General features: G+C 41.1%; 1 protein-coding gene across 2 annotated transcripts in view; it reads right to left on the bottom strand.

Annotated features, from left to right (window-relative positions):
- upp1 (uridine phosphorylase 1) overlaps nt 1–9,868 on the bottom strand; it is a 32,212-nt gene extending 22,344 nt beyond the window's left edge. Inside the window, exons 1-5 of one of the 2 annotated variants that reach the window (XM_060053022.1) lie at nt 9,735–9,868; nt 9,391–9,482; nt 9,082–9,193; nt 8,833–8,991; nt 8,517–8,631 (exon numbers count right to left, since the gene is read on the bottom strand). In XM_060053022.1, coding sequence (XP_059909005.1) covers nt 8,517–8,631; nt 8,833–8,991; nt 9,082–9,193; nt 9,391–9,428 — 424 coding nt within the window. In that variant the 5' untranslated portion in view covers nt 9,429–9,482; nt 9,735–9,868. Of the gene's footprint in view, nt 1–8,516; nt 8,632–8,832; nt 8,992–9,081; nt 9,194–9,390; nt 9,483–9,650 lie in introns of both variants that reach the window. The other variant, XM_060053021.1, reaches the window with a different exon arrangement.
- Nucleotides 9,869–15,188: the final 5,320 nt, after the last annotated feature.

Below are 15,188 nucleotides of genomic sequence, written 5' to 3'. Positions count from 1 at the left end.
CCCTTCTCCAAGGCTCAGAATCAGACCACGGGAATGCTCTCACTGATTTTATTTCTTGGTGTGATAACTTCTTGGACTTAAATGTATCTAAAACCAAGGAATTGATCATTGATTTTAGACGGAACAGAAATACAGCCAAAGAGTGTATCATACATAAGGAAAGTGTGGAAATAGTTACATCTTATAAATATCTGGGTACTATTTTCGATGATCACCTTAAGTTTGATGTAAACACTGAGGCTATTGTGAAGCGAGGGCAACAGTGAATTCACCTTCTCCGCAAACTAAATTCCTTTTCTTTAAGTCCTGTCATCCTCTGTCGTTTTTATCAATCTTTTATTGAGAGTATGAGCTTTTCTTTTATCTGCTGGTTTCACAGCCTCACAGAAACAGCCTGAACAGTATTGTCAACATCTGTTCTAAGATCACCAGAGTTAAACAAAGGGACTCGAGTTATTTTTGCAATCGGCAAATCATTAAGAAAGCAGCATGTATTTTGGCTTCTTCTGGTCATGTTCTTAAAAGTGAATTCTCTGTGTTGCCATCAGGGCGTCGCTACGCTTTACCTGCTTGCAGAACAAACCGCCATTCCAAGTCGTTCATCCCCTCTGCAATTCGACTACTAAATGCTCCGTAGTTGTGTGTGTGTATTTGTTGTTTGATTGTTACTGTGTCTGTATACAAGCTGCTCAAACTAATTGCCCCTAGTGGGATTAATAAAGTTGTATTGTAATGGTGATTAAGGGCTATACAAATAAAATTGAATTGAATTAAAGTACAATGAAACATGCAAATTGTTTGAAAATTACTGTGGAAACAGATTGAACACTGCACTGCAATGTGTATATATTTTTTTTTTGTAATAATATACTATTTTGTAATAATATCCATATTATGTTGGAATGCCAGCTCTAAAGGTAAGGCCACACTGCACGCGCGTTGGCGTTGAAAATCTGCATTTTTGCATAGGGAACCATTGGTTTAAGCGTAGACGCGTTGCACGCATTAAAGCGGCACGTTAGTGGCGTTAGACGCAGCATACGCACGTAAACGCACCAACGCGCCCAACGCGCCCAACGCACCCAACGCGCCCAACGCGCCCAACGCACCAACGCGCAAAGTTCTAAAAAAAACTTTTGATGTGCCTACGCGTGACGCTTAGCCACGATAGCCAACCAGCGTGGAGCTTGACCCGACGTCACTGGCAGAGAGTAGTGACGCTTGCACATAAGCATATGGCGGGCATCTTTCTTTATTCTGGGTGGAAATAGTAACATATTTACGCCATTAAAAGCATTTATGTAAATATATTTAAACGCGTAATGCGTTTTTTAACCCGAAAAACACGTGCAGTGTGGCCTTAGCTTAAGTTACAGTTTAAGTTACAAATCTAACCTTGATAAATGGATGTGTGGAAATAATGCCTGATATGACGGAGGCTAATGAATATTGATATAATGATAATTATTGATGTAGTCCATATGTCCATATTTTTTAATTTAATATCTTTTTGATTTGATAAAATGAATAATTTCCGTTATTTTGTTTTTGTGGACATAGAAAATATTGTTTGAGGCAAGCTATATATTGGTCATTGGCTCAAGTTATTCAATATAGATGTGAACCATTACCCTACATTTCTTTAATTGGTTCAATGAAAGACTTTTTACAGTGTGTATTAACTATGCCAAATGCAGAATTGTTCGCCATTAATAACAATAGAGTGATGAGGATTTCAAAATGGTTAAGCAACGTCCAACCTGCCTTATTATATATCCCTAATATCATTTAGGGATTTCACTTTAAATACATCCTATGTAAGTAATGTATAGTATATATTTTTTCCATAGCTGAGAAGCAGCGGCGGTGGCGTAGTAGATTAGTATATATCCCGAACGCCAGCGACCGGGGTTCAAATCTCGCCAGTCTATCATCGTGCATTTTACCCCATAGATGTGGTGCCAGCACGGCCTTGAGAACATGGGTTCAAGTTCGAAAGAAGCACAAAAATATATAATTCCAAAACCTTTCATGATTAAGTATTCCATATGCATGAGAATTTGGACTTTTTAAGCTTCACATAAATGCGCGTCACTTGGGAGAAGAACCCCGGACGCAGAAATTCAAGTCTGACGCGCTACCTCCACTCTACCACTCTCTCATGGCGACACAATGTGAAACGGTACGCATTGTCTGCATAAGGTCCAACAAGGACGATCAAATAGCGAATACCCTCTGATTGGAACCTGTATCTCTCATAAAGAATATTCTCAGGAATATTCTCAGACAGAGGCTCCGAAAGAGCCTTTGTCCGAGAGACCCCTGTACGATAAGGGCTCCTAGGTCCACGGGAACACCCAGTAATGTTGACGCCATTGTCAAAGGAGGGGCTAAGTAGCTGCGCACCCCGAACTAATCCGATACTTAACCTGCTCCCAACCAGGTTTGGTTGAGAGCATAAGGTAGGGCTGGGCAATATGGCCTAAAATAAAAATCCCCGATTTATTCACAAAAAAATCAGATATCCGATTTAAATCGATATACATAAAAAAGCATTATGGCAGGCCCTGCCATTGTAAACAGTGTAACCTGTAACATAACATAAAATATAAGATAAAATATTTCTGTAAACATAAAATATTACTAATGATAAGAGGACTTCTGATAAAGTGCCAACATAACATTCAAACTTTCAACACTGGTCATAAATATACAGTGTTTTGCAAACGGTGATTACCTTAAAAAAGGAAATGGTAACGGGAGAAGAATGAGGAAAAACACACACGCAGCTCTTTCCTTCACTCTTCTGTATTGAATGAGGAAGAGGAGCGCAAACCCCCTACTGGAGCCCCGAGGCATTACCAACAGATCGACGAATTATTAAACCACACATATATTTCAAATGAATTATGTTTACCTCAAAATAGATTATACATATATGAATAAATTGTTGTATACAACTTGTCACACTCGCTGCCATGTTTGTGTATCACTTTGGTAAATGCGCGCTCTGTGCGGGGGGAGGGCTGAGCCCATTCCGAACTACGGGAGCTGAGAGGGAAGCGTTTGCGGATGTTGAAGAGAAAACCGATTTTCAAGTCGACGTGAGCTAAACACTCGAATTAATCGATAAAAATCGGTTTATCGCCCAGCCCTAGCATAAGGGTGCACTCACACTAGGCTAGGGCTGCAACTAACGATTATTTGAATAATCGATTAATCTGTAGATAATTTTTTCGATTAATCGATGAATCGGATAAAAAAATATATATATTTAATTGCCGCATCTTTATTCAAAAACTGAACATTACTTCAAATTCACAGTGCAGACTGAAGTGTAAAAACACCAGGTTATTGCTCCAACGTCCCAGAAGTATTAAAAGTAATATTAAATAATAAAACAATTAAAAAAAACTAACTGGGATAACAAAAAAAACATACAATGTATGATATACTTTTATATGTATATAAGGGATGTCCATGGTTAACCGGTCAAACCTATTGATACGATTTTCGAGACTCCTTGAAATAGAACTTGTAATATTGCTTTAATTGCTGATAAGATGATAGTTCAAGATAGGACATTAAACAGGTCATAATTCTATCTTTACTATCTATTTTATATTACTGGGAAAACAAGTTTTCACCAAAATCTAAATTTTCTTTCTTTTTTTTTCTGTTGCATTTGAACGCATCAATCATATTACTGAGCCGACCTGAACACATCACATTTGACACTGTGTGTGACCATTGGTCAGTTTTTTTTTTAAGCTAACTAGCTCTATATCCTGCCGATTTTAACATGGATTTAAAAACGGCATTACTATTTTTAACCGACGGGACTTTCTACACCGTCCGGTTGTGTGATTACTTTGAATGACTGTTGATGCACGCGGTGCCGACTCCGAGCCCGTCTGCACAACGTCTGCAGCAGCAGCAGCTGACAGTTTTCGGTTGGACTATACCGAGTTGAAGGAGTTTTTTTAACCCAAAGACAGTGAAGGTACAACACTTTTATGTAGGCCTACAGTCCAGTGTTAAGATACGACCAAAATACAAGCTGTGGTCGCTCACACTAAAGCTCGCTGTGGGCGTGCATGAACCATGAACCAACCTGTCGGCGGCTGGCTGTAAACAGTGCTGCGCCTACGAGTAACTTCTTAATCGCGCGACACAACGAATCGACGACCAAATTCGTTGCCAACGCATTTAGTAATCGATTTTTATCGATTTTATCGATTCGTTGTTGCAGCCCTACACTAAGCCATCTGGCCGTGACCGGCACGTGGCCGTTTTACCACCTAACCGTGCTCAAATCTGCCAGTGTGAGTGTGGCGAGTCTGGCCAGGCCAGGCCAACTTGGCCACATGGGAGAGGTGTACTGCTACGGTATGGGCCACCACGGTACAGATGCTAATGAGCCGACACACACACACGCACGGCTACGCAACCTGAGCTGGATGACGTATAGTCCATGCGATGACCATGGACATAAAGGCGAAGAGCCTTCTTTCCCATTAAACGGTAAAAATGGCGTCAAGCGGTTCAACCTTTGGTTCACGTTGGTCCCATAGAGAAGTAGAGTGTCTGTTAGCCATTTGGGCATACGATGCTATTCAGGCACAGTTGGAGAAGACCCACAAGAATTCCGATGTATTTGGGAGAATCCGCGACCATATGCAAGTCGAGGACACAACCGAACAATGGCCCAGTTTCGGGACAAATATATTATTATGGTCCATGCAGTGGACGCTTGGTGATGACGTGTTACAACGTGATGACATATGTAAAAGAGCCTACCGTGGCCAGGCCACAGGTGCGACGGCCAGATGGCCTAATGTGAATGCAGGCCAGAGAACAATGGGGCCAGTTGAGCACGGTTAGGTGTGAAAACGGCCAAATGGCCTAGTGTGAGTGCACTCTAAGTCAACATGGGGATACAGCAACGCTAAAAGAGATTGATTTTCGTGTCCCAGCTAACCCAGGCTTTGAGCGCAACATACCTCGCTAACCCACTAATCGAGGTTCGTAGTAATACAGGCCACAGCTCTTCAATTACGATGCAGTTCGTCATATTCTTGATTGTTAAAGCAACGTCTGTAAGTATTATCGCTATCATGAGCTGAAATGTAGATTAACCTTTTCGTGCTTACTGTTTAGCATTATTAATACTACTTTATTAATACAACATATGTAATCATCAAGAAGCTGTGGAGTTTTTAGGGAAACGTTCAACTGATTAGATAGTTGGCTTGCTTGGCTAGCGAGCCCAAGACAATAGTTCAACCGTGCCACAGAGCCACACGCTGCCGCGCCATAGAACCACACGCAGGCATCACCGAGGGCAGAACAGACTATATTATGAACAAAGTTTCTTTGATACCTTGGAAACATGGTGAGTTTGGCAAGTATGCTAAAATGGCCTTGGTAGAAATGTAGGTGTTCCAGCAGCAAGCATACATACGCACAACACAACACATGTATACATACATCAGAGTTCCCGTTGTCCGGTAATTACCGGACTTTGACCGGAAAAAAATGAGGAGGACCGAAAATTCTTAATGTCTCCGGTCAGAATGACCGATTGGAAATAAGGCCCCGTCCACACGGAGCCGAAACGGGTGAAAACGATCCGGTTTTGTTTTATGCTTAATGTTCAAGGCGCTGGTTCTCCACAGAAAAAAGTGGAGCGCATCAACCCTGCGCTCATACAGCATGCGCGCTGTATACAAACATTCAGTCACGAGGAGATTCAACCATTGAGCAGAACAAAATTGAGCAGGTCCTATGTTCCCGGTTTTCCCCAAAAAGGGTCCTATGTTCCCCTGTAGCCATACATACCAGGGAGCATAGGACCCTTTTTGGGAAAAGCGGGGAACATAGGACCCTTTTCCCAGAAAAGGGTCCTATGTTCCCCGCAATCTATCAATCTTTAAAAATATTTAAACTTTGACGCGGCATTCGCGTAATGACAGCCAATCGGCGTTCAACAGAGTGACATGTCTAACGTAACAGCCAATCAGCGTTCAACCGGCCAACTCAGTGCAGTGCAGCCCGGGGTGAACTGCAGCATGGAGGAGAAAGTGATTGTTGAACATAGGACCCTTTTTTGGGAAAAGCAGGGAACATAGGACCCTTTTTAAAAAAAAAAGGGTCCTATGTTCCCCAGTCTCATACAAAGAGGGGAACATAGGACTCGGGGAACATATATACACGCTCCCCTATAGACTACCGTAGGTTTATGAACTAAACGGCGGCAAGCTAGCGAAAGCCGGCGGCAAGCTTTGCGGAGCACCGGTATTTAACAACCATGGCGAATCAAAATATGATCACACACTTCTTCTTCTTTATATAGCCTGCCTATCAATTTTTTTAAGTGCAATAAACACGGACAATATCCGACCGTTTTTTTTCCAATTTGACCGGTAAAATGAAACCTTCCCGGTCACATGACTGGCACCAATTTCTTCTAGCGGAAACACTGACATACATATCCCACCTAAACAAAACCATGAACCCACAATACCTAGCCTAGGATAGAAAATGTGGAATGGATGGTCCATGTGTATAAGCAGGGTGTGAACTACGGGGGGGCCAGGGGGGTCTCAGCCCCTCTTAATGAGACATGAGCTCCCCTGAAAACATGATTTGTGAAATTTTGGGGGGGGGGGGGGGGTCTCTTTTGCCTAAATGCTGTTTTTTCCCATGCATTTCCTTTTTGTTTTGCATAATCATGGATCACGTGTAAAATGTGGCTATTTTAATGTATGATTTGCGCATGAGGGTGATTCATCATCTTCATAAAGATACCGGCCTGCATGCAATTATTGTCCTCACCATTAAAGCGTGGGGGCGCTATGTCTTAAACGTCACTTAAAATCAGACATCGGAGAGCCGCTGGACCCGCGCAATTTCGTATTACATGTTTTGCAGTCCTATCTAAAAGAAAACAGGGAAACCTACTCGCAAATTTCGGATTTTCAAAGAAAACGAAGACGAAAGACTGAGGAGCAGCAAGAGGCGAGTTCTTCGGCAGATGCTAGCTTGGGGACAACCGACACCACCACCGCTGCACTTGCGGGGACTGCTGCCGGTAAAAGCCCGCCAACAGCCGACAGCTCAGAGGCCGCTGATGACGGTGACTCCATACATTGCCTGGCCCACCACTAGTGACATGTCTCTCCGCTGAAGTTTCAATCAGAGGCCCTGTAGCTCACAGAGTATGTCTTTCATGCAAGCCAGATCCATTATATACTGTATATTAATATTTCTATGAATTATACAGCATTTTTTCCCAATAGCGCTCAGGTCATGTGACCTTATGACTCCAAATCAGTGGTGGATCACATGACTAAACAGGCCGATTAAGACAGACCTCTTTCTATTAGCTTTGAATGGTCCTTATAATAATAAACAAATAAGTCAATATATATAACGCAACCAGTCAGAATTGCCTTTTAATACTCATTTTAATTTGAAAACCGGAAGCTGGTCTTCTCTTTGTATGGTAAAATGTAGCAGCTGGCTCGACCGCAGTCAGATTTGATGCGTGTGTGGAGGGTTGGATGTGTGATATGTGCTTACATGTGCTGACATAAGGCAAGTAGGCATACAGGCTTATAATAATGGATGTGTTTTGAGTAAGCCCCCCCCCCCCATATAAGTGAGCCCCCCGAAAGCCGCAGTATAGTTTGCACACTGTGCATAAGTATAAGAAGCTGTTATGGTATGACGGGTGCAATAAAATAAAAAATACATACATACATACGGGCTTATATTTGTTAGCGACAACATTTTTTTCTGTATTTAAAACACTTAACTGCCGTTGTTGTACTAATTGTACTAACGTGTGTCCATTTTTTAGTTTCTAGCAAAGATAAGGGAACATCGGAGGTGATTATCAGAGCATTGTGCCACAGGTCCATGAAGAAATCAGAGAAGCCTCACAGCTTGAGTGTATGTTAAAGCCAGCGATAAACCAACCGTTATAAACAAACCGTTAACACCTGTTTCTTTTATAACAGTGTCCGTGGGGGGATTTAGCTGAGGTCATATGTTTAATCAAATAATCAATACAAACATGTATATTTAAAAAAAACAGCACAAATGTACACACAAGCGCACTTTCCTCGTCAGCCACCACAACACGCAGAAAGCTCCAGCCGAGAGCGCCCACCACGGCCTATGGGGTTTGATATATATAAGCAGCTCGAGCTAAAGTTTAAATGAATATTCTTCTGTCCTTCCTAAAAAGGGTAGGGGGTATGTCTTAAGAGCAGATGCTGCTCACAGATTTAACTGAATAATTGAATAATTTACACTTTTATATCAAACCGCATTAAACCGGTTTCCAAAATCTACAACCTGTGTTCTGTATTTCATTATAATTTCTGACAAAATTTTTGGTTGCAGTCAGATTTGAACCAGGGAACTGCTTCACATGTGCCCTTTGCTCTACGGATTGAGTAATTGCTACGGGTTTGGTAAGACCCCTAGTAATAAAAATAAAGTCTTACCTATTCCACCAGAAGTACCAATCCGTATAATGGTAACATCAGTACAATGGGCATGATGGAGCAGTTTTAATAGCTCGTGCAGCATGATTGAGATGGATGGTATACCCATTCCATGCTGAAAGGCAAAGAGAGCTGTGACATTTAGATTTACTCTATTGATAGATCAAGTATCATCCCAGGCCAGTTATGCTATTGTGTAACTAATGACTTTAATTCCATATTGATGTAGGCTTAATGTGATTGAAATTGCCTATTCACAGTGTATGTGAAATTTAGTTTTTACCGATATAATTGAAGTATTGATATATGTACTTACACTGACGGAGAGGACAGGACCCACTTTGTACATGGCATAACGATCTGTTCCGGCACATATGTTTGGGTACTCTGATTTGGGGTCTTCTAAGCCAAGCTCTCCAGCAATGTATTCAATGAACGACTTCATTCTCCAGGGACTTCCCCCGACACACACAAACTGAAGAACACAAAACACAAGCCAATTATCCAATAGTAGATGATCAAATGTGTCCATTGGCTATGGCAGGCTATACGGTAATATTTTTACTTTGACATCACCAAACAGGGCTGGCAGGTTGTGAGTTGAGGTCCCAAGGTTAAAGTGGTAGAGAACGTCCTCTTTCATCGTCTTCAAGTGGGGATTGTGCACATACACAGGGCTAGGCAGGATTAAAATAGTTATTTTAAAACATAGGCCTATACAATTTGTAACAAATTTACATTTAATACAGTCGAACGTTTTGGTGATTCGATGAGACAAAGTTCTCTTTCACACCTGATTCCCGTAAATAATAAATAATGTATAAGCTAAAATGTGAAGGACTTTACTTTAGTCATGACACTGATCAACACTCACCAGCTGCTGGAGCCTTGGTTCTCATGACCTAGGTCCATGGTATCTGGATAGTAATCGGTTGTTTGTAATGACGGAGCCAAACCAAAACGCAACTACGAAGAAAGCAGTGAGTGAATGAGGAACAGGGAACGTAGACCGTTTTAAACGCTAAGGTGGCTCCACATTTCTAGACGTCAGACCACGACTCGTACAATACAAGCCATCAATTAAAGTAATAGAAAGATGGGTTATATTCTAATGAAGCGGCACAAGCGGTGTACCTTGGAATGCCTTATATCTGAGATAGCCTTCATATCAAGTAGGCCTACATATTTCAGCAGAAGACACCGTTTCTACGCGCTTACCTTTCCTTCCTGATTTCAAACCTGCTACTACATAGATGTGCTGACGTCAAACCAACGACACGTGCGTACGTGACTGTCGACCATAGCCGAACGCTTCCGAACCCCGAGCATCCGGTTCTGGCTGATTCACCCATAGATATATATGAGGAGCTCTTTTCCAAAACGCTATGAATCCATTTGAATAGTTTTTAGGATAATTACATTTTTTACCTAGACCCACATATTTGGTTAATATTCAATTTATCCTGTTAAAATGGTTTGTTGACTCAGTCTGAACATGTTGTACAATGATTTTTAAATCAAACCACAACATTGTTGATTATAAATTCAAATATATATTTTTTTTTCCAAAACGCTATAAATCCATCAATTTGAAAAAAGAAGCTGTAAATCCATTGATGGTTAATGTATTTTTATTTTAAAAACAAGAGAAAATACAACATACGATATCATCATCTCATACTATAAATTAATATAAATAAATAAACACAAGAGACTGTATTTAACCGACAGGTCGCAGTAGCCGTGTGTTGACATCCAACAGTAGGTGTTAACCCGCAACCTGAGTGACAAACCTTCTTTTGTAGTTGTTTTTTGTGGTTTTCTTTGTCCAGTCTGCGTTTCCTACCCCCGGGTGGAGGTCTCACTGGCTCATCCTGGCCATCAAACGTGTTATTATAGTTTGAACTCATTTTGAAGACTGATCCACAAACCTTTCTGGCTTCAGAGCGCAGCCGTGTTCGATTGCCTGGAACGTTAACCGAATTCTGATTGGTCGAGAGGATATATCGCATTTAGGCTAAAAATAGGTTTGGCGCTTGTCGTGGTTTGGAAAAAAACGGCATCTTGCGATACATTTTAAACAAGTAAATATAGCGATTTTGCATTAAACGTTGATGGAGCAGTGAATAGGTTCAGTACACAACAAAATGGCATGACAAACTCATTTTTTTTAAATTTGCCGTTTATCGCGTTTTGGAAAAAAGCTCCTCATATATTAACTACCGTATTGGTCCGAATATAACGACCCTGATTATAAGACGACCCCCCGTTTTTCAACACAAACATTTAGAAAAAAAGATTTGCAGACCAGATTTGCAGAACAAAGAACTTCATTTCATTTTAAAATAACAATAGTCAAAACAGTGAATTAAACACTTGCTATATTAATGACAATAATAATAATGCCAGTAAAGGCCACGGCACTTTCAAGGCAAAATATGTACAGTATGAATCAAAATTAATATCAAGCAATAATCAAGCAACATTGTGAACATTTTTAAATAACAGAGAAAATACAGGCCACATATTTAACTAAACTTAACTAAAATTCGCCAAACTTCGACTTCGATGTCTCTCTATCTCTCACACACGTCCTCTGCCTCGCTGTGTTCGCTCTCGCTGTCATCGCTCCCCAGCTGCTCCGCTTCCACCGGCTCCTCCCAAACTGTGCTCGCCATCTTCTTACGTTACACTCCGTGACCCCGAACTTCTTGGCAGCTTGGCAGTTGTAACTTGACACTGCCTTATTGACAACCATTATTTTAAAATTGGCATCATAGCTCCTCCGCTGTTGTTGATTGACCTGACCCACTTTTGAGCCACTTGTCTCTAAATGGTCAGCTTGTCTTTAAACACCGGTAACGGTCTGGTTGTTAAGGACGCTGGACTACTTCTTCCCGGAACCAATTTCTGGCGCCACCTGCGGCCGCGAATGTGTATTGACATTTAAAGGGAGAGGCGAAGAAGAGAAGCTGCGCTCTGAATACTAGATGACCCGACTTTTTCGGACCTATTTCGCGGGGAAAAAATGAGAGGGGTCTGGCTGCAGACATACTATGGAGCCAGTTTCCTGCCATAATTCAAACCTGGAAAAAAAAAGTTTCAAAGGCTTGTAAGTCTGGGTTTGAAAACTCAACACCTTGTAAAAAAGGTTTTGCAACACTGAAAAAATAGATTATAACCTGAAAAGAATTCTAACAAAAATTCAAACATCTGTAAACATAATTTTGTGTTCTATTTTATCTTCTTCATCGTTTTCACCAACACATTTTCAAAGTTCAAACAATTTCACCAGCGCATTTGCAGAGTTTCAAATCTGGCACTGTTCTAACAGTGTATTTCATTGTTTCCCGGTTTTGAAACCTTGTAAATGGGATTCTGCAAACAGGTGTTTATACATTGAGAAATAAGTTTTGAAAGGTTGTATATTTAGTTTTAAAAACTTGTAAAGGTGTACGTTTACGACATTGCAACGTATTTTTTCAGAACTGACTTTTCAGCATTGACTTTTCAGAGATTTGACCACACAGGCGCAAGCTTTGAGTCACGTGAATATTGGCAGTGTTCTGTCGCGCATATGTTTTGAAACTCCTGACAGTCAAGTCTGAAGAAAAAAAAAACGTTCCTGGGGGCGGGACCATTTAGCTTTAAACCTATTGGTTGCTCTCGGCTGACGTACATTCCATTCACATTCTTGTCATCGGCAGAGCACTGTCAATCACGCACAGCCCGGTGAACGGCACGTGTACATCCTTCGTACCTCTCTTATCCCCATGCGGGTGTTGGCGGATGGGGGAGTCTTGGCGGTGGACTGCGACGGCATGATAGTTGTCTGACCCCTTGGAATGTACTGACGTACATTCCAATCACATTCTTTTCATCGGCAGAGCACTGTCAATCACGCACAGCCCGGTGAACGGCACACGTGATTGGAATGTACGTCAGCCGAGAGCAACCAATAGGTTAAGAGCTAAATGGTCCCGCCCCCAGGAACGTTTTTTTTTTCTTCAGATTTGACTGTCAGGAGTTTCAAAACGAGTGCGCGACAGACCACTGCCAATATTCACGTGACTCAAAGCTTGCGCCTGTGTGGTCAAATCTCTGAAAAGTCAGTGCTGAAAAGTCAGTTCTGAAAAAATACGTTGCAATGGCGTAAACGTACACCTTTACAAGTTTTTAAAACTAAATATTCAACCTTTCAAAACTTATTTCTCAATGTATGAACACCTGTTTGCAGAATCCCATTTACAAGGTTTCAAAACCGGGAAACAATGAAATACACTGTTAGAACAGTGCCAGATTTGAAACTCTGCAAATGCGCTGGTGAAATTGTTTGAACTTTGAAAATGTGTTGGTGAAAATGATGAAGAAGATAAAATAGAACACAAAATCATGTTTACAGATGTTTGAATTTTTTTCAGGTTATAATCTTTTTTCAGTGTTGCAAAACCTTTTTTACAAGGTGTTGAGTTTTCAAAGCCAGACTTACAAGCCTTTGAAACTTTTTTTTTCAGGTTTGAATTATGGCAGGAAACTGGCTCCATAACATCCACCCATACGCTCCAGACATCCACCCACAGAACTTCCGCTGCAGACATCAAAACATCCACCAGCACACCGGAAATTGCAAAAAAAGAATGAAATGTCATTTTGCACTGCGCAAGCGCGAGTTGCACATTATGCAACAGCGCCCCTTCGGGTCACACTTTTCGGTGGGTCGCAGAATTCGGTGTAACAACGGGACTCACTGCACGAAGATGTGACACGTTCGGCTCAGCTGCACTTGGAGGTTATCCTGTTAAGCCCTAGGCCTATTTCACAGGCCTCCTGCCCGAAATGACTTGCCCATAATGAATAGAGTATGCCTCCACAACTACAAGGGCTATATGAATAAAGGTATACATATAATAAGGTAACACCTGTGAGGTGGCTGCAGAAGTGTCAGAATCAATATAGATGTTACTGTGTCAGAGTAAATTCAGCTAGAACATAGTAAGAAATGTCAATTTTCCATTTTCGCCTAGAGAAAACACATTATTTAGAGTGAATACCACCTTGAAACTATGGGATAGTAGCCCAGAACCTTTAGGAAAACATATAACAACATCTGATGAGTACCCTGTTCCAGGATAAATGCTAATAAAGTGATTTTAGAGAGGTTTTAGTACAGTTAGGTCCAGACGGACTAAATGGTGCCATTTGGGCACTTTTGGGCACCATCAGTGCCATTTGACCTTTCTAAGGTACCAGACTGTAAAACTAATTTTATTTCACTGACATATCACTATAGGTACAAATTCAACAGTTTTGAAAATTCACCCAGACCTCATATACATTTCCTATACAATTTCCCAGTCAAAGAAAACCATACAATCAAAATGAAGTTTGACTCCAACTGGAGCAGATATATTTGAGAACATATAATAAAAATGAGGAACAGCATGGCTGAGGAAGGGGAGCAGAAGCGCGTCTAGATGATTTTGCTTTCTTTGGCTCAGAGGTGGGGGTAGTTGTTGATGGCCGTGGGGGAGGTGGGGGGGCTGACGCTGGAGCAGGAGCAGTCGATGAAGGTGGCTCATAATCAGCATCATCATCACTGGGGAAAAGAGAAGAAGAAAGAAAAGAATGTAACTTATGTTGGGGTAAACAAGACTTGTACTGGGGAAGTCAACCAACAATCCAGTTTGCAACAGTTTGAGTGTGTGCATTTACTAAATTCATTGCAGGATAATAAATCAAATCCAAGTTTATTTATCACTTGCACAGCAATGCTTGGTTTGCTAGGTCCTCTCAACAATGCAAAAAGGAATAAAGAGAAGAAAGGTTAGAGATAGTATCAAATAAACTATGTACAAATATTGATAATGATAATTGATGCAAATAATATCATAAATATAAATATAAGGCAAAGAGTACCGGTAGTGAGTGTGTGGAATGAGTAGAGTGAGTAGGGTGATCGAAATAGATAATATCTAATCAGGTAGATAGATCGTCAATTTGACACCAAATCAATAAGTAATCGATAACAGAGATTACATACCTTTCCGGCGATGGAATTCGATATTCTGAATCACTGTTGTCCGTGTCAAGTTCTGGCAACAGCAAGTCACTGTCGTCAGATGACGACTCGAGAGGGACTACAGTAGCCCCACTGTCGCTAGTAATGATAGCGAATGCCTCCACAAAAGTATAGGTCTTTCTCCTGCCTGCCATTATTTATTTTAAAATAATAACTAATAGAAGAAAAAGGCAAGAAAATACAAAACTAGCTAACTACTAGCTAATGAATTATTGTTATGCAATAGCCTACTATCCTGTCTCAGATTCTAAATATTCAATGTCCTCCAGTCTATAGGGTGCTGGGGCTCGGACAGTTCATGCAACATATAATGACAGAGATTACAGATGTAAAGTACAGTATGAGGTAGAAATATATCTCATCATTAATTATATGCCAATAATAGTTTAAGTTCATGCTCTGAAGGGACAATGGACATGGGACAGCAGGAGCTCCTGGAAAGGATACGTTTTTCAATTGATGAAGAAGAAAAGTATCCCCTGCTCTTCACCTTTGATTTTCAGGAAGACATGGAGGTCTTCCTTAACATGGCATCTGAGGAGGATCTTCGAGTCAAGGCCATGTTCCTGGGTCGCTGGGGGAACACTAATTGA

Source organism: Gadus macrocephalus, chromosome 6 (assembly GCF_031168955.1).
Source record: "Gadus macrocephalus chromosome 6, ASM3116895v1".
NCBI lineage: Eukaryota > Metazoa > Chordata > Actinopteri > Gadiformes > Gadidae > Gadus > Gadus macrocephalus.
This window is presented reverse-complemented; position numbering and strand designations above follow the sequence as displayed.